This window comes from Odontesthes bonariensis, chromosome 2, assembly GCF_027942865.1.
Source record: "Odontesthes bonariensis isolate fOdoBon6 chromosome 2, fOdoBon6.hap1, whole genome shotgun sequence".
NCBI classification, from domain to species: Eukaryota; Metazoa; Chordata; class Actinopteri; order Atheriniformes; family Atherinopsidae; genus Odontesthes; species Odontesthes bonariensis.
The window spans coordinates 25,305,350-25,328,867 of NC_134507.1; the positions used below are offsets into that span (position 1 = coordinate 25,305,350).

A 23,518-nucleotide genomic window follows, 5' to 3' on the forward strand; every position below is an offset into this window, starting at 1 on the left:
ACTTATTCACCTCCTGCATGAGTCTGGAGGACCTGAGCAGTTCCTTCAGCAGTAGACTGATGGAGCACAACTGCTTCATCCTGTTTACCATCACTGTTCAACACTAGCATAATTTAACTCAGCTAAAGGCAATGTACAGTATAATTGATCATTTAAATCTATTCATTCAAGCCAGCAATGTGCAGTTCTGTACTTTAGCAATATACAATTTCCCCGAGGCGGGAATAATAAAGCTTATTCATCTAATTGGTAATCCATGTTTTGGATAAAAATCTCATTCTATTTTCATAGAAAACTAGTTTGTCCCCCAGTGATCAACTATTTTCCTGCAGGCCTTTCCTGCACAACTAGAGATAATTGAGCTGTGATGGCCGAGTGGTTAAGGCGTTGGATTCGAAATCCAATGGGGAACCCCCGCGCATGTCCAAATCCTGCTCACAGCGTTGACAACTCAATCTTGGTTGATATGATGAAGGAAATGACATCATCAGTACTGTTGTATTGCAATTATTGCAACTCATATTATCAAGCATCTTTAGCTTGTGATTCCTGCAGATTAAGTCACATAGGTCTAGCTATATAGTTACTCTAGATGGTATTTCCTTGGCTTCTAGTTCTACAATGAGGAACCTTGGAGTTATTTTTGACCAGAACTTATCATTTGACTTGCATATAAAACAGGTTTCTAGGACTGCTTTCTTTCATCTTCGTAATATTGTTAAAATCAGGAACATCTTGTCTCAGAGTGATGCAGAAAAACTAGTCCATGCATTTGTTACTTCAAGATTGGACTACTGTAATTCTTTATTATTGGGCTGTCCCACATATTCTCTGAAAAGCCTTCAGTTGATCCAAAATGCTGCAGCCAGAGTTCTGATGAGAACTAACAGCAGAGATCATATTTCTCCAGTTTTAGCTTCTCTTCATTGGCTCCCTGTTAAATTCAGAATAGAATTTAAGATTCTTCTCCTTACATATAAAGCTCTTAATTACTGAGCTCCATCATATCTTAAAGATCTCATTGTAAGATGTTTTCCTAAGAGAGCACTTCGCTTGCAAACTGCAGGTTTACTTGAGGTTCCCAGAGTTTCTAAAAGTAGAATGGGAGGCAGAGCCTTCAGTTATCAGGCCCCTCTATTGTGGAATAAGCTGCCAGTAAATGTCCGGGAAGCAGACACCCTTTCCACTTTTAATACCAGGCTTAAAACTTTCCTTTTTGATAAAGCTTATGGTTAGGGATGGCTCAGGTGATCCTGAAACATCCCATAGTTAAGCTGCTATAGGCCCAGACTGCTGGGGGGGGGGCTCATCTGTCACATCTTTCCTCACTTTACTGTCTTTTTCCCCTGTTTAATTTCTCAAATGATATTATGTACATGTGACATTATTGTGGTCGTTAACTCGTGTTTCCCTGTTCCAACAGGTATCCTTTGAATGGTGTTACAGTGTTCCCCCCCTCTTTTCTGTCTTCTCAAACCCCAGCTGGTCGAGGCGGATGGCCTCCCTTCCTGAGTCTGGTTCTGCCAGAGGTTTCTTCCTGTTAAAAGGGAGTCGTTCCTCTCCACAGTCGCCTCAGGCACGCTCAGGACGGGAGATTGGACTGAAGACAAGTTTCGGTGCAATCTGTTGGTTTCCTTAGCTAGGAAATTGTTTTTGAATTGGCTCTATATGAATGAATTGGATTATTTTATAAATAATTGTGATTACAATGAATTGAATTCCAATTGGCTTGAATTGGAGTTTATTATTTAAGTGCCTTGAGATTACATTTGTTGTATTTGGCGCTATATAAATAAAAATGAATTGAATTGAATAGGTTAAAAGGTACATTAAATGTACAATAATGAACATTTGTGTCCAAAATATTCATTTAGTTCCCCAAATATGACGCTGCGCCTAACTAATCCAATCATAATTGCTGTAGGAATAATTTGTCAGCAATGATTGGCTGATTTGCCTGTCAGTCATTTTTCAGGGCGTTTCGGTCGTCGCAGCTGTCACGTTAGGACTATCCCTCATCCTAGACGGCAAAAAACAAGAGCGTGGTAAACAAGCGACATTGGCGTATTTTTGTTTTGGGTAATAATGGACGAATGATATATAGAGGTAAGAAGAGTTACTGTTAGATAATATACTCAGGTCAGTAATGCTGGGTGCAGCATACCGCGCCCGTTAATTTGTTTTTAGCCCGCCGCAATGCTAGCTTCAACGGTCAGCTGACAATGACAATCGAGTCGTCGTGGAAAGCGGGTTACTCTGTAAACAGTTTGATGTTTCATTACAAGGGTTTTAGTTTCCTACATTGTCAACACTCCATGTCTTTGAATGAAACAGGCTGACCTGACCGTGCTAACAGAGCTAATGCTAATACAGATGCGTAACTAGAGATTCAAGGCAACCTGCGCCACCTGCTTCGCTCCCGTTTAGATGTTAGAATATTCTTTTGGGATTTCATCCAAGGGAGAGATATTGCGTTTGCACATAATTTCCACATCAGTTGCTCACTCTCATTCTTTGTATATGCATGTTGCCCGTTTTGACTCATCCCTGCCTGTTGTTATTCCATAAACGTGCCTTACTGCAGAGTGCTGATACTCATCACCTGACCCCACTGAGTCCCATCCCATCATCACCATGGACACTGCCAGCAGCTACGTGTTGATCCACGGGAAGAACATCTCCAATAACATCCCGGCGGGCTCTGCAGCGGGGCCCCACATGTCCATCGATAAGCTGTTCCCAGCTCTCCTTGAATGCTTTGGCATCATACTGTGTGGTTATATAGCCGGCAGGTGAGTGTGTGCCCAAACAGCAACATGCAGGAGTTTTGCCTGGGGCTGAAGTTAAAGCTTTAACCCAGATGCTTTCCTTCTGTTTCTCCTTATAGGGCTGATATAATCACAGGGAGTCAGGCTAAGGGTTTGGGGAACTTTGTGTCAAAGTTTGCTCTTCCAGCGCTGCTCTTTAAAAACATGGTGCTCTTAGACTTTGGAGACGTCATATGGGCGTTTCTCTGGAGTGTCCTGATTGCCAAGGTTTGTGGCTTAGTTGTCACTCTATTACCATATGTGTATATTTTTCTATTTGATTGAGCAAGTAGGTGAGATGTATATGACTTGCCGTTATCCCATCTTGTTTTTAGGTGACAGTATTTGTGCTGGTATGTGTGTTGACACTGATAGTGGCCAGTCCAGACAGCAGATACGGCAAAGCTGGTCTGTATGCCATCTTTGCTACTCAGAGTAATGACTTTGCTTTGGGATATCCAATAGGTAAGACGGACAAAACTCTGACTTTCTAAGTTATCAGCTGAGAAATCTCCTCTAACGTTTTGTGTTTCACTGTCTCCTTTATTCTAGTCGATGCTTTGTATCGAAGCACATATCCAGAATACCTCCAGTACATATACCTGGTTGCCCCCGTATCCCTAATGCTTCTCAATCCCATCGGATTTGCTCTCTGTGAAGTGCAGCAGTGGAAGCAGGCCAGCCAGACACAGCGCAGTAGTCTCGGCATCCTGGGAGTTGTAGTTTTACAGGTATATCAAGGTGTTTATAACATGTCTATTCAACAATGACAAGTCTGTTTGTATATTTATCTTTTACGAATGTTCTTTTCTATGATTTTTATCTCTCAAGGTGTTGAAGAACCCGATAGTGTTCATGGTGATAGTGGGAATCATCTCCCACTTTGCCCTGGGCCAGCAGATTCCTGCCGTGCTGTCGGAGTTCATAGACGGACTTGCCAACTCTTTTGGAGGGGCAGCGTTGTTCTACCTTGGCCTCACTATGGTGAGCTGTAACCTCATGTTCACTTGGAAGCCCCAAAAAATGAAGGGTGACGCCAGCGTTAAAACAAATGTCTGTTTCTGTGTGGCAGGTGGGCCAGCTTAGAAAACTAACCAGGGACACGGGAGTGGCTTTGATAATCCTAATCACAGCCAAACTGTAAGTGAGACTTGGATATATGAGCATGTGCCTGTGTGTGATAGAGGTTTGGGGTGGTTGTCATAATTAGTCAGGGTGTTGGACTGGGTCATATTGAGTTCATTTCACCGTAGTTTTATTTATATAGTGCCAAATATAAGTCACCATATGGGACATAAAGAGATAACAACATGAAAACGTTACTATATAAGAATCTTGCCCTTTCAGAAGTTCAGCTGTGTTTTAAGCATTTAGCCCATCTCAGCACTCTAGCCTCAGAGATTCTCAGTGATTTACCTCTAAGATAGTCCTTCTCTGAAATATTTCGATCAGCACGGTTATGGATCAGGTCATGGATCGCATTTTGTCGGACCAGTAGCTACATCTAAATATTGAAATGCTATTTTAGTTTAAACTCTTTGGGATGTTAGAGCATCTAAAACCAACTTACAAAAGTTGATGTGTTGAATCATTTTGGTATTTTAGAGTAAAACTGCTTCTCATTCTCCTTCCAGCCTGGTGATGCCGCTGGTCTGCAAAGACTTGGTTGACATTTTGGATGTTGGAGTGAACAGCACAAGTCCCAACCACACAAGTTTGTCAAACTTTGCTTTTCTATACGGAGTCTTCCCAACTGCGCCGAGTGTGGCCATCTATGCTGGACATTATAACATGGAGTTAGAGGTGGTGAGTTCTGCAAATGTTCTGATCCTCCTTTAAACATTTCACATCGCAGACATTGCTTTTCTCTGGACCGTCACATGGGACACACAGCTACAAAGCAAAGAAAATTGAAATGTTCTGGCAGTTATTTGCCCTTCAGTTGTTATAACAATACTAAGTAATGCCTCTCACACTTAGCTGTTATGCTGCAAACAAGTGGAACAAACTGCCAGTGAAGATTAAACTTTCACCAAATGTAGACATTTTTAAATCCGAGTTAAAAACATTTCTTTTCTCATGTGTCTATGCATGAAATCTGCAACATATCTTTTAATTTATCTGGACTGTTGCTTGTTTTTAAATTCATTTAAATTATTTTATTTGTTTCTCTTTATATTCTTTTATGTATTTTTAGTGCTTCTTCCACTCCCTGCTGCAATGCTTTTATTTTATGTAAAGCACTTTGAATTGTTTTGTACATGAAATGTGCTATATAAATAAATTTGATTTGATTTTTTATTTGATTTGACTCTGCTCAGTCTTAAACAGTTTTTAAACTTAAAAACAGAAGCACCTTCAACATCAACTTTTCTGTTTCTGTACTTATATTAACTCAACTTTAATTTCGTCAAAAGTATGAAATTTTTGTTTCATCGTGAAAATGTAGAAACAATGTAAATATTTAAGTGGCTTTATGCTTTCTGTCCTTCTTTAGGTAACTTCAGGGATGGTGATCGGTACATTTTTGTCTGCACCGATCATGTATGTGTCAGCCTGGTTATTGACAATCCCTTTAATGGATCCAACCCCCCTCGTGACAGAGCTTGAAAACGTTAGCTTCAATATCAGCATTGTCAGCCTCATAGCGTTGGTAAGTGTTTTTGTCACATGTTTGTCACATGTTTGTCACAAGCCCGGTGTGTTTAAAACCCCTCACTGGTCCAGCCAGTGTAAGAGGGAGTAATGCTGAAGTGCTCACATTTTCAGAAAAGAGCTCATTCCGTTTCCCCCTTTTGGATGTCCACTGCAGTTATTATAATTTTCTCCTCCTCAAGCTTTGATTCGGGTTATGAAACTGCTTCTTTTCCTGTGTTACAACCACAAGCAACCTAGTCTGTGCCACCACCCTCTCCCAGTATAGGTTTATTTGCCTCCAACAGGTCATTGGAAACATGTCTGATTCACTTTAATTTTTGTGGTTCTTTCTAAAAGTTCGCTTCCGATTAGCTCAGCTAGAAATATGAAATATGTGCGTTATGGATTCCCTGATATAAACTTCCAGTTTGTCGTCTTACACCTCACACACCTCCGTCTGCTCTCAGGTGTGGACCATAGCAGTGATGTTGCTCAGCAGAAAATTTACCAGACTTCCTCACCTCTTTTTGTTAAATCTTTTCCTGGCTCAGGTCAGTAGTTCCTTTTAAATATATGTTATACAGCATGTGATGTTCAGGTAATGTTAACTGAGCTCTCCCATAACCCTCTGTGCTTTTACTCTACAGTTCTTAGTGTGCGTCAGCATGATCCTGTGGAACTTCTTGGTGAAACAAGAGGATAATCTCATCGGCAAAATTCTCACCTTCACTTTGTTGTACGGGTCTCTGTACAGCACTTACATTTGGGCAGGTAAACATATTTCTTGTGAGGAACTCAAGCGAGCCACATAAGTTTTTGTGAAGCATAGAAACAAAGTATTAAAATAATTTCTTTTCAGGTTTAATACCCCTCTGTTTGGCTCTGACGAACAGAGATAATCTGCTGAGACTCCGACCGGGAGTCTTCATGACTTTGGGTTGGGGGTAGGTTGCACACACACAAATATGCACACGATTGAGGTTAATTATATTCTTTATACAATAGAAGTAACAATAGATTTGTTGATTGCATATGAATTTGTTTGGCCTGGACTTTGTTTCTGCTTATTCAGGATTCCCTTCCTGATGGTTGGATGTCTTCTGATCGCAGGAGAGAGGACGGACACCATCGACTCTGCTTTCTTCTATGGCCGAGCTCAGGTTGGAACAACTCCACACGACACAAAATGTCTCCCTTTGCTCGAGTCTGTTAACTTCATATTCGGGTTTGATATTATTTGGATTGGAATCACAGTGAAATTTGGGAAAAAATGAACCTCAATGACCTGTGTTTTTTTTTTTAGGGTTAGCAATACCCTGAAATCCCAGAATACATTCCTTTCACCAGGTTTAATTCATATTCCTTTCCCTGCTGATCCAGATAATCAGCTCTGCAGTGGTTCTTGCAGTAAGCCTGGCCCTCGGTGCAATATCCCTGATGGGTCTCAGCCAGGGAGACAGGGAACAGAGTGGCTACCAGGCCCTGAGCAGAGCTGCTGTAATAGGCATCAATGATGAGCAGAGGGCTGCTGGTGACCTGGACGATCAGCAGCAACAGCAAACACAGCTGGCAAATTCTCCCGTCTGCAGTGTAAACTCAGGTAGCTCTGTTCCACATGTCTGTTGTCGATTGGAATATGTTGAGAAGTCTGTGATGTAGTACACTACGACTCTAACCAGTTAATACTCAGCAGGTAACGTACAGGAAAATGTTTGAACCCTTTCTGTTGTGCTGTTGTGCAGAACTCCTCGGCTTCTCTCCTCTCGAGGCTATTCCAGACATGATAGCCAGCACACAGAGGGAGTACACAAACGGCACAGGTAAAAAACAAAGATGTATCTTCATGTTATTTTTTAACTGGGAGTAGAGAGATTCAAAATTCATTCTGAAAAGTGAAATAAAATCCTTTCTGTTTATTTTTATTCTCATATGTCAGAAACTAAACCGAGATATAGTTTTAGCTTTTTTTTAAATTGTTCATTTTGTGCATTTTCTGTCAGTACAGTTAATGTTAGCTAATCCAACACATAAGCCACTGTGGTCTGAATAATTAAATGTAAATTTGGATTAATTTGACACATTCAGCATCAACAGAACATTTCCAGTTGTGACGTTGTGCGATTTGTAATTCTGCGTTTCCTCTCCAGGCCACAGCGGGGCGCTGTTTGACGGGCAGCAGCCAAGTTCTTCCACCTCAGAGCAGCCACTGAACCTGCCTCCACCGGGCCTTCAAACTACAGATGATAAGCAGACTGTGAGACACGTTCTGCTCAGTCTGCTGCTCATAGTCAGCCTGCTGGCGGTAAGGGTCAAAGAAGTCTGTGTGAAAAAATACGAGTGTGAGTTTACTGAGGTGATAGAAGGTGGACAGTCAAATATACACATTTTTGTATCTAGATATTTTTACTTTAAAAAGTATTAATTGAATAAAAGAAGCAAATCTGCCTCATGGTTGTTTGAATGTAAATGAAATAGAGCTTATAAGCCACATGTTACGGTAATGCAGACTTATTTAAGTGGTGGCTCCAGCTTCTCGTTGTGTGTTGCATTACATGATGTCTGTACCGTTCATAGAACCTGTCCAGCTGTCTGTGGTGGTTGTTCAACAAAGATCCAGGAAGACTTTACCTTGAACTGCAGTTCTTCTGTGCTGTGGCAAACTACGGACAGGTATTATCCGTTTGTCTCGGTGCACGTGCATGTGTGCACAAGTTGTTTCAAATGAAAACATTCAACTCTCATTCCGTCCTTTAAAACAGAAAATCTTCATTTTCATCCCAGGGTTTCTTGTCTTTTGGGATTTTTGGTCTGGACAGACACCTTATCATCTTGCCGTTCAAGAAAAGGTAAGCTGAGACCTCAGAACTCATCCGTCGTGGTTTTTAAACTAATTTGGGATCTAAATCCATTTTTTTTCTTTCTTTTTAAGGATCCTCAGTCTGTGGCAGGGCAGGAACAGTGGGGATCTGAGTCCATCAGGTGTACCAGAGGAGGTCAGACTCACCTGTACTCAGTTTGTCCGCTACCACAAAGACCAGTGTGTACAAGACATAGTACACACACGCAGGTATGAGTAATAGTAAAGCACATGTGAACATGATTTCACTCAAATTCTTTACATAACATGTAGTTGTTTTAAAAATAGGAGTTAAACCTGTGGAAAGACTTTCTGAAGCCTTTGATTCTGTTTTTTTTTCTTTGAACCTGCATGATGACTTCTTATCCTGTTAACTTCCACATTATGACTGTTCACTCATTGGGGTAACATGGCACTGAAAGGATCAGATAATTGGTTAAATTACAATAAGACTGAGTTATTAAAGGCGGGGTAGGGGATCTTTTTCTGGAACATTTTTTTACATATTACTTGAAATACTCTTCACACCCCCATTGCAACCAATTAATTAAAAGTTTTGACACAAATATGAAAAGTTTTAGTGGCCTCTAGAACGTACAATCTAGGAAAAACAGTATCCAATCATACTGAACGGACCGTTCACAATGATTGGATTCTGATGCCGTCTATCAAACCGCAATCTGCTCCTCCCTCCCCCTCCCCCTCCTTCCCCCTCCTTCCCCCTGTGCGCGTACCCTGCTCCGTGAACGAAGCTTGGCAGGAAGCTAAACTAGAGCCAGCTTGGCTAGCACCTAGCATTATTAAACGTATAGTTATCATATACTAAATACTAAATACGGCAACGATCGATGCTTGCTGTCAGAACAGCGCTCGTGCACCTTCGTGCTCGTGCGCGTTCATGTACTCTAGAGGTGTGCCTTCGGGGGAAAAGTGAAGAAAAGGATTGGGACTTTTTACCTGTGTATTTTCAAGATGCAGCTTCGCTGGACTCAAAATCCAGGATCTCCTACCCTACCTTTAAGTGCATGTAGACACCTTAATCTGACAAGAAATTTGGATCGAATTGAGTTACTCGCGATTGGATTAAGACCCCGAGATAACTCGGTTGAAAGTCAAAATAAACCTGCTTGCAGACGGTGAAGCACATGGTGAATTAGACTTTGCGTTCTGCGCATGCTCGAAATTATTTCCCGGTGTCGGTAACTGGAAGTCAAAGGAGACGATATTACTGTTGTTGTCGCCGTCGGAAAGAAACAAACAACGCGATGGAGAATGCGCTGTTGTGCATCGAGTTTGTGCAACAAGCAGCTCATCACAGACCAAATGTAGAGGGACGTAGCTTCATCTTGCTCTTCGTTCGCCATTTTCTCGAATGCCTGAGTTTGTTGTTGTTGTTGGTGGTGAAGAGGTCAACAGGAAGTGTCTCTATTAGCAATAGTTGAAATGGGTACAGCGCCACCTATCATACCGGGGTATGACATGCTTTGTGCCTATGATTCGATTCATTCACCGACATATATCCAAGGATAATTACCCTTGCTCAACTCATTTTATTGTAATTTAGCCAATTATCTGATCCTTTCAGAGCCATGTAACCCCACTGAGTGTTAGCCATAAGATTTATTTAGACTGTTGTTTATACGTGTAGATGCTGAATATGAATTCTAGCCACACCACTACAAACACTTATGCTGAATTTTTCAGCCTTGGGTGCTGCTCTTTGCTTTTCTTCTAACACATTTCTGCTGTTCCTTGCAGTTTTCTCTGATTAATGAATCCTTTCTTTGCTTTCTCTTTCCTTTACCTCGACCCGCTTCTCTTTGCATGGCTGTTTCATCCTTCCTCTCCTCACCATCACCACCATAGTGGCTCAGGGGAGAGTGTGAACGCGTCGACAGGTGAATCCTTCCTCTGATTTGCACAGGTTTAGAAGTGGACAAGAGGAGAATGGAGTTGGACACTTCCCCTTCCATCCCCAGTACCTACTTACAAATCAGGATCCTCAGGAGCAACTAGACCACGAGTCACAGAATCTGCACCAAACTACCCGTCCAGCTGAATCCAGTGGCCAAAGTTTACATCAATCCCAACCCAAGCCAGAGCCAGAGGATGAACACCAAGCGTACGTCCCGACCCTTAATGCACAGGAGGAGCATAGCTCCCAACCACAGTCTGACCAAGCTCACAATCCTGCCAATCCTCATCACCTACACCAGCATGATCGTGCTCCAAGCCCACCCCAGTCCCATCTTGAAAACCTGTTTCAAGGTAGCGACCTGGTTGGCTGGCTGGTGGAACGAGGCCTGTGCGCCGGACGAGCCGAGGCCCTACGTTACGGCGTTCGCCTTCAGCAGGGCGGAGTGCTCCATCATCTGACAGGCCAGCGCCGCTTTGAGGACGACCCCGCTCTGCTATACCACTTTACACCGGGGGAGAGATGGTCCCAGAGCGTTTGAGAGGAAGTGAAGAGGAGGTGGGGGTGAACTACCAACTACCATGGCTGGGTGCCAAAGCAGAAGTGCCTTATGGTGCACGTTTTACAGCAGCCACTGAACACTGACTGGATAATCTGAGAGATCCACAGATTCGTTATTTTTGGGAGACAGTTGTGGCAGTTTTGCACCATGAAGTTGATCTGAAACATGGCATGATGTTATGCTCCTTGCTGTCGTGTCCGACTGCTTGTCCACTCAAGCGTCCCCGTGTGGGGCAAATCAGAAAATGAGCTAAGCCCACTGAGAGGCTGTATTTAAAGGTGGAGTGAGAAAGAGAAAAAAAAAAAACGTGACAGAATGAAGGTCGGTGTTGTGGAGCTGTTTAAAACCTAAAAGAAAGAAACAGCCTGCAGGTACTTGAACTCTCCAAACTCTGGACCAAGTACCTTTTTTTTTTTTTTTTTTTCTTCTTAAACCATTATCTCTGTTTCCCGCAGTCCAACGTGTGACACTCACACACAAAAAGGATTCTTCATGACTATTCCTGTACATACATGTTTTTAAAGGAAAGGTTGCCATCCATTAGCCTCGTCCCCAAGTATTCTGAGACATTTGTGTCCCGGTGGTGTGAGGACGAATGGAGCCCGTGCCATTCTTGCCGTTAGTGTTTTCACCCTGAAACAGCCCGTTACTCCGGTGTTTAGTTTTGCACGTTGTGTCTTTGAACCACTCTCGTCTCTACTGACTACTTGCATGCCTCAGCAGCACAGACGTCTGCTCAGCACTGAACCATTTGCACTGACTGAACAACTTCGTTCCTCACGGGTTGGAATTTATGCAACTCTGGATGTTTCCGTTGCGACGAAGATGCCTATCGTTGCATCTTGTAATTATGTCGCCTCTGTCGGTTTGATGCAGTTTTTAATCAAATGGAATCATTTAAACAGTATAAAATGAGCCTAAAAAAAAAAATCTGATGCCTTTCTAACTAGATCTAGCTTAATTAGTTGGGAAAACTAAAGCATGTAGTTACTGTGACAGAACAAATATATCCACTTGAATTTTTTTACACATGTTGAGACCAAATTATTGCGCTGGTCTTTTTTTAATGTTTTTTTTTTTTGTCATATCTACAGAAATCAACACATCTGTTTACAGCTGCTATTTGCCTGTTAGGTTGCTGCTGAGTTGAAATATCCTATAATGTTTACAGTAAGTTGGCAAGGTTGTAGAAAGCGGACAAATGGACGGTGATATATGCACATACAGTTTACCAGAGAAGGGACAAAGACCTCACTAAAGTTACACTGACGCTGACTGTGAATGTTTGTGCTGTGAGGCTGCTTCAGAGTAAACCGGATTTCTTTTAACCTCGTGCAGATATTCATCGTTCTCCAAGCTAAATCTGTGTGCGCTTGTTGACCCCTGACCTTTCATCAGAAGCATAATGTCCAAAGAGTCACAGGCCTCCTATAGATTTCCAGGTTCATGTACAATATTTCCATCTTTTTGTCTTCTGCAATGTGACTCCAGGCCAGATTAAGCATTTCACAACATCAGGTCCATGTGTTCAATGAGTTGATGCACATTTTATTTGTTTTTGTCATTTGTGCCTCCCTCAATTAATGTGAAGATGTGTGTGTGTGTGTGTGTTTGCATGAACAAAATTGTCTGAGATTCTTTGTTTCCTGATTAAAGCTGTAACATGAATAAAATACTACTTGTATCCAAAATTCTGCATTTCACTTCCCCGGCTACTGATTCAGATTGTAAAACTATCCCAGGGAAGCACAAATAAACAGCATCGGTTTAATTACATAAAACACAAAGAGAAAACGGCATTAAGGGCGATATCATAGATTTCGAAAAATGCCATGAAAGATGGAAGTATTCCCCCTTTTTTTATGATCACAGAAGAGGACAAAAAGCGGGTTAAAACTGAAGGCTACATAACTTTAAGACTGTCTTTAAGACAAAAGCTACACTGTGCTGTTAAAAAAGTCTTTCTAACTCAGCGACTAACCTGTAGATAAAAACATTCAGTGCATTAAACAAGTTTGTGTTGCGTTAGTTCGACTGACATCATTCGGAACTGCACTGAAAGAAAACTACGTTCAAACAACGGGAGAAAAAAAACACAACTTCAGGTTTAAGAAAAGCTCTTGGCTGCATCTCAGTTAATAAAAAACATACAATTTAAGACTATTCTCTACAGACTTGTAGTGCAACACCACCCCTGCTCATAAGCTTCATATTAACAGGAGCACACAATGTGATCCTCTCATGACTGTCTGCATTTTAAAAAATAAAAAAAGTAAGTCGATCCCAGCGGGAAAGAAGAAATTTTACCTTTTCTCCTGCACGGATGCCTAAAATGACACTCACTGACTCATGGTGATGATGTTTTTAACTACAAATGTCTCTCAGCTTCTGAGGCCGAGCAAAATCCCTCCGAGGCTGATGGTGTCGCTGTTCTTCTAAAACTTTAACTGTAAAAACTATCCATTTATATCTTAGCACAACTCAATAAACTCAAAAAACACATGTAAATGGGTTAAGAAAAGCTAGAAATGATGCAGGTTGTCTCTATTGACGTCATGAGAAGATCACACCTGATTGGCGCTCCTGCGAAAACAGCTGCAGCCACTTTAAGACATGTGTAAGCGCTTTGGATAAAGAACAGACGCTCAAATTCGAGACATTTAAACTTCTCCATTAAGTCTCTGGAGACGCAGTGACTGCAGTTAGTGAGTAAACATGAGCACCGAGAATTAATTACCACCACGGTGCAGCTGGTCACTGTACACAGCAGAATACTGACATCCAGATAAATAAATAATGTGTGCACACAAAAACACACAAAGCAGTTTCATTAAAGGAAGCATGTGCAGTGACAATGTGCAAACCTCATGTATCCTTCTGCTCACATGCTCATAATTAACATTAACATGAAATATTCTCATTAATATGACTGATTTTTCCCTCCTGATATGGTTTCTCATTCTTGATTTCATAATGTATGTTCATAATTATGTAATTGCTACACAAAACTGTAGCCATGTGTGATGGTCAAGTGATCTTCTGGCTCAGTTTTTTTTGCCATTATGGTGTTCTTAAAGGGATAAAGGGATTTTGACATAAAGCTATGACATCCCATACTGGAAATATAATTTATGAACATTTACCCCCTGCGTCCTGTGAGCCGAGTTCCAGCCTCGTTTTGGCGTTGATGAAAGTAGTCCGGCTAGTTGGCTGGGGCCACAAAAATAAAGCGTTTTGCTTCTCAAAACAATGTGCGTTCAGAAGAGTAATACATTTGCATCACAAAATCGTTCATCCAGAAAAAGTCAGACCTCACAATCGCTTGGCGCTATTTTCTCTCCCTTCATATCACTGCGGGCTGTGTAGACCGTGCAGACCGAAGGACTACCTTTGTCAACGAGGCTGGAACTCGGCTCACAGGACGCAGCGGGGGGTAAGAAAATGTTCATAAATAATATTGCTAGTATGGGATGTCATACAGCTTCATGTCAAAAGAGGCGAACTATCCCTTTAAGCTGCGTTAGAAACCGGGTTTGTTGTGGCTTTAAATGACAGAGTTGATCTCTTTGTGGAAATCAGGCTTGGCATTTACAAAATGAACATAAATCCAGTGAAAAGAGTGTGAGATGTGAGTGGGTTTATGCATCTGGCCCCTGGTTTGTGGCTCTGAATTACTCAATTCTTTCACAGAAATGAGTTTTAATTCATTAAGACCTGATGCAACATACCAGTTCCCATGTTTAGAAGGTGACTCGAGGCGTAGTGGGATGAAAATCTGATTACTTAGCACAGTGGCAGCATCATGAACCCTCATCATTAATTGTAAAAGCAAACCCTGAACAGCAGTCAGTGCAAAGAGTAAAAAGGAAATGATAAAAACAATATAACAGAACTCTTTGAGGCGCCATATCTAAAATACAAAACTCAAGAAGTAACTGACAGAGAAGGAAGTAAGAATGTGACTGACTGTTAGATTAGATCCACAGTCCCACTAGTGGAGATTTTTGCTTGTTCTAGTTTAGAGGAACTAATTTAAAAAAAGGGTTTCATAAATAATTCTGTAGTGTTAAACACTGCAGCTGAAACAACAACAAAACTCATCACATGTTCTGTTCGATAACCAATCTGGTCAAAGAAAATTTGCAGTTGTGATGAGAAAGTCAGAAACATTTTCACATTTTCCAACATTTCCAGATAAAAATGAGGAATCAATTAACCAAACAATCTGTAGATTAACAGCTAATGCAAATAAATCATCAGCCTTATCAAACATTAAACACCCTTTTTGTTTTTAAAATGGTACAAGGTCAATCCATTAATCCCAAGGCTGTTAGCTGTATTGCTTTTATACATATTTCTGGTCAATCGGACACAACCAGCTTTTGCAGGTATTTCCTCAGGTATGTCCATCTAAGAAAAGCTCCCTGAAACTTTAGCTGTGTGTGTTACTATTGTGAAATCTTTAGGGAAATTGTACTAAAACATGATGTAACATGATCAGAGGACAAGTTCAGAACAGATCATACCCTGAGAACGATGAGCCTGTAGCGTGACACAAATCACACGGCTGGCGTAGATAAAAGGTCACATGCCAACAAGCGGAGGTTTTTTTTCCCCTCTGCCTCAGTTCCTCTGCCATGAACTTCCATGAAGTCCGTTCTCACCCCACCATCATCGTCTCTTCCTGTCCTGCTTGGTGTCAGCCTGGCTTGTGCCGTTGCTGTCCATGCCGTCCACCTTGAGGTGAGCTTTGCTGTAGCGTGTGATCATCGCTCCGGGTAAGAGAGCCACGAGGGCGATGGCCAGGAGCTGAGCGAGCGTCCCCCAGGAGAAGATGTCATCCAGAGAGGAGATCTGCGAGAGGATGGCGCCCGTGCGGACGCAGATGAAGTTGTAGGGGATCAAACCTAAAAGGAGAGAGCTTGGTGTTCAAAGTTTGAATTCGTCGGTGTTTTCTATCGTTTTTCATACATGCTCTGCTGTATGTGTGCGAGCTCACCTATTAACACAGAGAAGAAGAAAATGGAAATCGGGATGTTTAAGACAGGACAGGTGATGTTAAGGAACCAGTTTGGAGTCATAGGAAAGAAACGGAGGAAAAGGAGGAAGAAGAATAAGCTGCTACGATTTTCCTCCACCTGACGGAGCAAGGGAGAAAAAAAAAAAGGAAGAGAAGGAACGAAGGACGACAGAAAAGAGAGAAAATAAAAAATGGATGAGTGGAAACTAATTTAAATTTAGGAGAAGAGAGCACATGAAAGATTTGGAGCTTCCCTATTTAGCATTTATTGCTTGTATTTATATGGCATTTAATGACAGGATATAACACAAATCAATGTTGATGTAAGCAGATAAAAAACTGCACCAATAAAAGGAGAAAATTATTAATCAACATCCTTGTTTTACAAGTGCTGCAAAAACAGGCCTACCTTCCTCTGCAGCAAGGCCACTTTCTCCGGGAAGAAGTGAACGACATACTGCTTCCCAAACACGGAGGACAGCAGGAAGCAGATGGTGGAGCCTGAAGTGGCGAGCAGGCAGGCCAACACCAGACCCTCCCAAGGCCCGAAAATCGCACCAGCTAACATGTTCTGTGGAAGGGGGGGGGTAAGGGTATCCAGAAGAAATAACAAAGTCAGAAAAAAGAGTTTTTAAGCATTGATCAGGATCATTTCATTAGCTTCTGTGCGAGTCTCACCAGGAAGGAGGAGCCGGGTATGGCGAAAGACTGCTTATACAGGTAGGCGCTGCAGAACAGCAGCAGAACGTAGCCGTGATTTTCTCTTTTATAAAACTTGAGCATCTCTGCGAGCTCACGCAGAGAATCCAAGTCCGATGGGAACTTCAGGCTGGATAGAAATAAACACGAGACCGCAGTTCAGTACGTGCTGTGGTGAACATCAGATCTTTAAGGCTGTTAGATACATCACGAACGAGCCGTTTCATGCACAACAAACCCAAGAAACTGCTTAACTCATCGGGCAGTGAGTGTTGTGCTAACCTGTCTTCGGGTCAGGACTCTGACCCGCTCTAAATTGGAGCCAGTTTCCTCTAGGATCGATTTTAAAAATTTTGGTTTTAACTTTCAGACTTTTGCATTGTTCAGGCTCCACATTACATCAGTGACCGGATCCAGTCTTACACCCGAGCTCGGGATCTGAAGTCTGTGGATCAGAATCCACTGATGGCGCCACGCACTCGTTTCCGGACCAGAGGAGACCGATCCCTCCAGGCTGGTGCTCCCAGGCTTTGGAACGATCTTCCGCTCTCTCTCGTTCGCTGGAGTCTGTTGACGCCTTCAAAAGGCAACTGAAGACCTTTTTATTTGTTCAGGTTTTTGCTTAATTGTCTTAGGGCTGCTATGATTGTCACCGAGTTGCCTTTTAAACTTATACTTGTATGTAGGGGTGGGACGATATGCTTTGGTCACGATTCGATTGTATCACGATTCTAAGGTGCCGATCCGATTTGTATCATGATTCTACAAGTATTGTGATTCGATATAATCAGTAATTGCAATTTTCTTCCTCCATAAAAAACAAACAAGTTGAATCATACACTTCTAGAATGAATGTCAATCCCGTAAACAATGCACATCAGTCTGTGTCAGTCAGTCCAGCAGCTGACATTTATTTCAACTGAGACAAAAAGAGGCATTTTTTAAAGTTTACAGTTACAAAATGAATTGGAATGTCCACACAGCACAAATGTGGGCTAGTTTTAACATACTGTAACCTAATGTGATAAATTGATTAAGTTTTTCTGGACACGGATATGACGTGATATAATCGATTCAGGGGAGAAAAATCGATTTTTAAAATCATCCCATAAAAAAAAAAAAAAATCACGATACATACATGAATCGATTTTTTCGCCCAACATCAGTCTACAACATGTGGTTTGTGTGCACGAAACACTCCACATACTGTGCAAACACATTGATTATCTTTATGCGTTCCGCAGCATTTTCTGTCCTCTGACACCCTGACACAGAGCGCCAGCACCTCCCAACTTAAGGGCTGATGACTCTCACCCTATTGGTCACTTTTTTAGCCAAATGTGACATCAACAAAGCCCCATAACTCTTTGTACTGGTGCTTAATATGCAGTCTTTATCCTAAACTGTTGGTGCCACTCCTGAGAAAATGACACTGCAGCAGTAACACAGGAAGAGGTGGTACAGGACCCGAATCATTCATACAAAAACATCATTTTTACTCTTAATATCTGAAATAGTTGTAACGTAACGGGTTTTAATGGATGGGTCATGCAGATGCCTGAAGAGACGAACCGGCTCGCACACTTTTCCCTGCAGCTCTTCCTCTTTTTCAAAGGCGGCGCTTGGGAGAAACTTTTTTAAAAACAATCGTGAGGTGTGCTAAACTGTGATAAAAAAAACTTTTAGAATAGAAACAAACAGAAATAAAGGTTATCTTTCGTGTCTGTGTGTGCGCAGAGCCGAGTGGAAGAGTAACTGGATCCATTTGATTGAAGGACAGAAATAGTGTCGCTGCCTGTAGACTTGAGCAGAGGGTAGAAAGTGATTCTCCAAACTCACACAGAGCCCAAAATCTCCCCCCCCCCTTGAAACTCAAGATGCCGGCTTCCTGAGCCACCTGCTTTGACATTCAGTGTTTCTCGTTTCTACTGGTCAGCGGACACATATTCTGCTCCGTCACTGGTCAGTGGGTCGATGATGCCCGAGCACCCAGACACATGAAACTGCATGGATGTATGTACAGTATTCAAAGAGGGTTGTGTCATAGTAGGCACTTTTAATTTTGCTTACATGTAACCCCATGAGAAACATTCTGTTTCACACACACACACACACACACACACACACACTCATAAGTATTCACCCATAGGTCAAGATTAAATAACGTTGACCTGTGTCACTCTCCCAGTTGTCTCAGGTTTAATGGCGTCTACAACAGTTATTAGTTAGTGACTTCAGCCGTAACTGAGTATTAAATTCATTATGAACCACCAGCCTGCTGATGCAGCCTGTCCACCAACACGCAGAAACACACAAGACTGGGCCGGGATCGGTTTATTTCCTGTGCCCACTCACAACGTGTTTAATTGACTTTATGCATGCCGTGGGTGCACACAGCAGAACGAATATGTAACTGTAACATGAGTAATATCAATTTACTCGGTGCAAACACACACACACACACACACACACACACACACACACACACACACACACACAGATGCTGTGCTTGGCATCAGAGTGTCTAGGTCAGTGTTATTCTATCATCCCCCAGCAACTTGACTTTCTGTCTGTTTCCAGATTCAAACCTATATCACACACAGACGCATTTAAACACACCGGGGTTCACACACTTTCTCAGGGGGTCATGTAATCAGTCTGATATGTACTTGAGGGGACTGAAAAAGGAGGTTTTACCATCAAACAAAGCATTTTTGAGGGCTATATTGACAGGATTTATTTTCAGTAGCAGCAACATTGCAGATTTAATTCATTAAAAATGATCGACATGCATTGGAAAAAAAATAGGGCTCTATTTATTTAATAACATCAATTATATTAATATGAATGACTTAAATGTGATTTGAGAGATAAAATGCTGAACTCGATATAAAAGGAGAAGATAAACACAGGTTATGACTCACTGTAGCACTGACTTCTGGACTTTTAAAAGAGATGTGAGTTGGTTATAAAATAATCTTATGCATACAATTATGTCAGTAAAATGTCTTATCAGGCTCATTTTTACCACCTTTCACCACTACGGGACTAAAAGCTGTCAGATGGGAGAAAATCTACAGATCAGCCATTTGAACATGACCACCTGCTGTTAGTCGCCAAAACAGCTTTGACCAGTTAAGGTGTGGAGAAAAAACATCTGAGGGCGTCCTGGAGCGTCTGGTACCAGGGATGTAAGCAATAGATGTTCAAAGTGCTTATGTGAAGCACTTTGAATTGTTTTGTACATGAAATGTGCTATACAAATACATTTGATTTGATTTGATTTGAATAGATCCTTTCAGCCCTATGGATGGGGCTTACGTTTATCAAATGCCATCAGATCAAATCAAGATTGGTATATGGGGTGTTTGGTGGTTAGATGAACACCTCCGAGTTTTTGTTGGTTCTTTGAGCACTTTGTAAGCAACTAAAACGCCCCAATCTGTGATGACAGCTCATAACAATACACTGATTCAGTACAGGGGGTGTCGCTATATGCCCACTACTAGAATAACCAGTTATCATTTCAGTTTGAGTTTAAACACAGCTGTCAAAGAGGCCATACTTCCTGCTGCTCATTTAAATTTTTAATCTGATATCAAATTAATGTTGGTCAGTAAAAACAAACACTTTGAGATTAAATGCTCATGTCGCTAACAGTCTACATAAAGAGGATTTTTACCTGCTGGTGGATGATCATGTATCATCCACATCTGATATGCAGCATCCTTGACAATGTGTTCTGATACTTTGAGAACTTTTACATTAAAGTACACCTATTGATTATACCACTAGTATGGATTACAATAGGAATAACTTTGGTCCTAATAATGTCAAGTAATATCTTTCCATGCCAATGTTAGAATCTGTATTTTCTCTATTACCTGTAGCCTTGGTCTTCCTCAGCCTCCCCCCCAGAGGCCGCCTGGAGCCGCTTCGGTCCCGGGGGAAGGTGCGTCGACAGCAGGTAGAGGTAGACACTTGCCGCCGCCAAGATGGCCCCTAGTCCCGCTATGGCGCGCATGTTGCTCCTGAAAGAGACTTGTTGTTCACCGGTGGCTTTCGCTGAAAACTCGGGCTAAATTTAAGCGCCGGGGAAGACCGCCGTGAGGATAAAGTTGACGTGTTGTGGTTCAGTTGGACGGCACCGAGGAAAGGGGGTGTCGTTTACCGAGAAGCAGGCTGCAGATGACGGAAGACATTCTGACCGGGGTTCGGCAGACGGATCATATGGCAGCCTGGTGACTAACAACTTTCTTCGGAGTGATGGAAAAGTCCCTCAAAACATTTAGTGCGACTGTATCAGATAGCTACAGAAACTACCGGTGTTTTATTGCGCTTCGCGTTCGGGTTTTTCCTGAAGCTGACACTTCAAACATCTTTGTCAACAATTTACCCGCAAATAGATACTGAGCCCGGCGAGTTTGTTTGTTTTTGTGCGGCATGGGTGTGCAATGACGCGCTCAGCCCACTAGAGGGCGGCGTGCTAAAGCTCACGTGGAGTTCACAGGCTTCAGATGATTTAATGTTTGTATTTATAGATCAAAGTAGAAGATAATAAGATCTTAAAATTGCTTTTAATGTTTAACCTCAGTCTAATGTGTTTTTAGTGTACTATTTTATATTGTTTTGCTGATTTTATGTTGTTTTTATGTAAAGTGTCGCTTTGAAATAAAATGTTGTATTATTATTATATAAAACGCAGGTACCAAGAAGTATTATTAGGTAGCAATCAGAGCGAAAAGAGCAACATATTTCTGGTTTACTGTACATGTGGGCTCCCTACAGTGAAAAGGTTTTGTTTTGACTTTCATGTTTTACTGCTCCCTTTATTTTTTATTCGACATATTTCTCTTACTTCAATGTCAGTGTTATTTCACATGCGAGCCTGACAAAAAAAATGGCTTCAACTTAAAATGAGATTTGAGCCTCCTTCACAAGTGTGTGAGCCTGTCAGTGCTGATGCTGCTTGGTATGACCTGCCGGCAGATGGTTTCAGGTGTGTCTCATTAAGCTTTAGAAATCTGGCTTGCTGCACCTGTGAAGTAACCCACTTATAGTTTGCAGGTGTAATTGTGCACCAAGCAAAAGTTGACTGAAACACATACAGCTTTGTACATTTCTTTAAAGTCGGTACGGTCGTGCGACATGTCAGATTGAAAATGTTTAAAAAACAAAACAAAGCTGATGTCGTTTACTTTTTGTTGCCATCTGTTTTTTCTCTGTCCTGAGCAGCTTTCATTAAAAATGAAAAATGTAATTACTTTTATTTCTGATCACTGAATCCAGACTTATATTGTAGTTTTTGATGGAAAACGTTGTGGCAGATTAGCGGGATGAAGGGTATTGTTTTATGCAACATTCTCAGGATTGTTTCACCACTTTCATGTTCATGAAACAATGATTAAAATGTCTGGGGTTTTTTTGTATTAGATTAAGGACCTAATAAACTATGGATAAAATGTAGAAGAAACAATCAGACTAATCCAAGTTCAAGAGCAGTTTAAAAAAAAAAAAAATCCTGTCTCTCTTTTTAAAACTTTTCTTTTTCACACTTAACACAACAACAACAACAGGAAGGTGTGTTTGATTGCTTTCTTAATTTATTCAACATGCTTTGATTTACACAGTATGAGACATATTTAAAGTACGCTTTTAAAAGCGTTTCCCTTTCCTCTCCCGCCTCACTCTCATGTCTTCCTGCAATAAAGAAAATAATATGAGTTATAAACTGTATAAACACGTCATTTAATCACAGCACAACCACGACACACTTGCAAAAAGGTTTCCACTGTTCCTCTGAACCCTGAAATAAATGTTAAGTGCTGAGGAGACGGGTGCCATAAATGTTTTATCAAGTAAATGGCATTGACTGGATGTGCATTTTCATATTAGATAAGGTTTAAAGAGATCAGGAGCATCTAAAGAATAAAGTTTAAGTTAAGATAGACTGTCAAAATTAGTGTCCACAGCTTAAAATAGCACCAATTTGTTGAAGAATCGGGTTTTATTCCTTCATCTGTCTGACATTCTCATCTGAAAGCACTTCTATAGCTTTTGTATACAAAGTGAAAGTTAAATAATATGATTACTGGGTTAAGTAACATTTTCAATTCACACCCAAACAAATGAAGATATTCACCTTTCAGACTCTCTGAGCCTCTCAGGTGTAACTGGTCCTCCGTTCTTTACTTCATCCCTCAGCAGATCTGCGAGGGCTACATCCTCTGGGATAACTAAGGCTGGAGCACACGAGCTGTCAGAAATGAATCTTCCACTGATGTTTTACCTTCGCGTGAGTAGAAACATACCTTCTGAGTCCTCATCAGGGCCAGTGGTGGTCGCCTGAACTCCGACAATGAGAGCGAGGAGCAGGAACAAAATCTGAGCTTTCATTTTCTACCAGAGAACACGGAGAATCAGAGTCCTGATCATTTATATCAAAGAAAACATTTAAGATATAACCCACCTTAGATATTGAACTCCAAAGCTGCAGGTCTGTAAGGCACTTTGGTGTCTCTGAGTTATGATTTGCATACAAACAGCACCAGTCAAACAGGTCCTCAGTTGGGCGTGTACATATTTAAAGAATCTCGACAATCTGCCCGAGTCAGTTTTAGAAAAAAAAACTGCTCCAAAAATAAATCACTGACTCTTTGGAATCAAAAGCAGAGAGCTTGGATCACATCTCTAAGCTGCTCAAACTGATTTGTGGGTTAACTGAATGGATTGTGTTTGACAGCACAGTCAACACGAGGGGAAAGAACAACAGTGGTGCTGAAGCTGAGCTTTAGTTTGAAGGGTTTTTACATACAAATCAAACAAAGACTGTTGACTCACAGCCATTTGTAAACACTCAATTCTGCAGGGAAGTTTGTGAACCTTTTCAAAGTTTTAACATAATTCGATTATGCACGTCGATCTCCTGCTCAAAACATTTCATTTAACAAGCTCACTGATGGAAAACTTCAGCAGAAATACCGAGACATCTCAGTCAAGCCAGGATTCGGTCGTCTGGATT

At 41.5% G+C, this 23,518-nt stretch overlaps 2 protein-coding genes, 1 long non-coding RNA gene and 1 other non-coding gene across 5 annotated transcripts; 2 read left to right on the forward strand and 2 right to left on the reverse strand.

Annotated features, from left to right (window-relative positions):
* The first annotated feature begins 361 nt into the window (after positions 1-361).
* On the forward strand, positions 362-443 carry trnas-cga (transfer RNA serine (anticodon CGA)). The gene has a single exon. It is a non-coding gene; the product is annotated as a tRNA-Ser (tRNA).
* A 1,553-nt stretch (positions 444-1,996) lies between these two features.
* gpr155b (G protein-coupled receptor 155b) lies at positions 1,997-11,859 on the forward strand. Of its 2 annotated transcripts, none has more exons than XM_075480506.1 (20): positions 1,997-2,106; positions 2,585-2,792; positions 2,888-3,035; positions 3,143-3,272; positions 3,360-3,538; positions 3,639-3,791; positions 3,880-3,947; positions 4,442-4,613; positions 5,305-5,460; positions 5,912-5,995; positions 6,092-6,215; positions 6,304-6,388; positions 6,517-6,604; positions 6,825-7,044; positions 7,187-7,264; positions 7,592-7,746; positions 8,019-8,114; positions 8,226-8,290; positions 8,374-8,511; positions 10,226-11,859. In XM_075480506.1, exons 2-20 carry the CDS (start codon positions 2,635-2,637, stop codon positions 10,755-10,757), a joined length of 2,829 nt encoding a protein of 942 aa, XP_075336621.1. In that variant the 5' UTR covers positions 1,997-2,106; positions 2,585-2,634; the 3' UTR covers positions 10,758-11,859. The 2 variants fall into 2 exon arrangements, with proteins under 2 accessions (XP_075336621.1, XP_075336628.1); XM_075480513.1 differs by having other exon boundaries at positions 10,168-10,311.
* Positions 11,860-12,305: 446 nt separating this feature from the next.
* On the reverse strand, positions 12,306-20,893 carry LOC142397177 (transmembrane protein 41A-B-like). The gene is made up of 5 exons (XM_075480522.1): positions 20,382-20,893; positions 16,477-16,627; positions 16,208-16,369; positions 15,778-15,916; positions 12,306-15,685 (listed from the first exon to the last, which is right to left on the reverse strand). Exons 1-5 carry the CDS (start codon positions 20,519-20,521, stop codon positions 15,450-15,452), a joined length of 828 nt encoding a protein of 275 aa, XP_075336637.1. The 5' UTR covers positions 20,522-20,893; the 3' UTR covers positions 12,306-15,449.
* Positions 20,894-22,078: 1,185 nt separating this feature from the next.
* Positions 22,079-23,056, reverse strand: LOC142400416 (uncharacterized). The gene is made up of 4 exons (XR_012772930.1): positions 22,967-23,056; positions 22,809-22,896; positions 22,640-22,739; positions 22,079-22,197 (listed from the first exon to the last, which is right to left on the reverse strand). It is a non-coding gene; the product is annotated as an uncharacterized LOC142400416 (long non-coding RNA).
* Positions 23,057-23,518: the final 462 nt, after the last annotated feature.

Bases quoted from the DNA above. Each gene is read 5' to 3' on its own strand.
- gpr155b (XM_075480506.1), top strand. From the start codon at position 2,635: ATGGACACTGCCAGCAGCTACGTGTTGATCCACGGGAAGAACATCTCC. The intron at 4,614-5,304 runs GTGAGTTCTGCA...GTCCTTCTTTAG, and splicing joins ATAACATGGAGTTAGAGGTG to GTAACTTCAGGGATGGTGAT. The intron at 7,045-7,186 runs GTAGCTCTGTTC...GCTGTTGTGCAG, and splicing joins CGTCTGCAGTGTAAACTCAG to AACTCCTCGGCTTCTCTCCT.
- LOC142397177 (XM_075480522.1), bottom strand. From the start codon at position 20,521: ATGCGCGCCATAGCGGGACTAGGGGCCATCTTGGCGGCGGCAAGTGTC. The intron at 16,370-16,476 runs GTGAGACTCGCA...CCCCTTCCACAG, and splicing joins TACCCGGCTCCTCCTTCCTG to AACATGTTAGCTGGTGCGAT. The intron at 15,917-16,207 runs GTAGGCCTGTTT...TTGCTCCGTCAG, and splicing joins TGGCCTTGCTGCAGAGGAAG to GTGGAGGAAAATCGTAGCAG.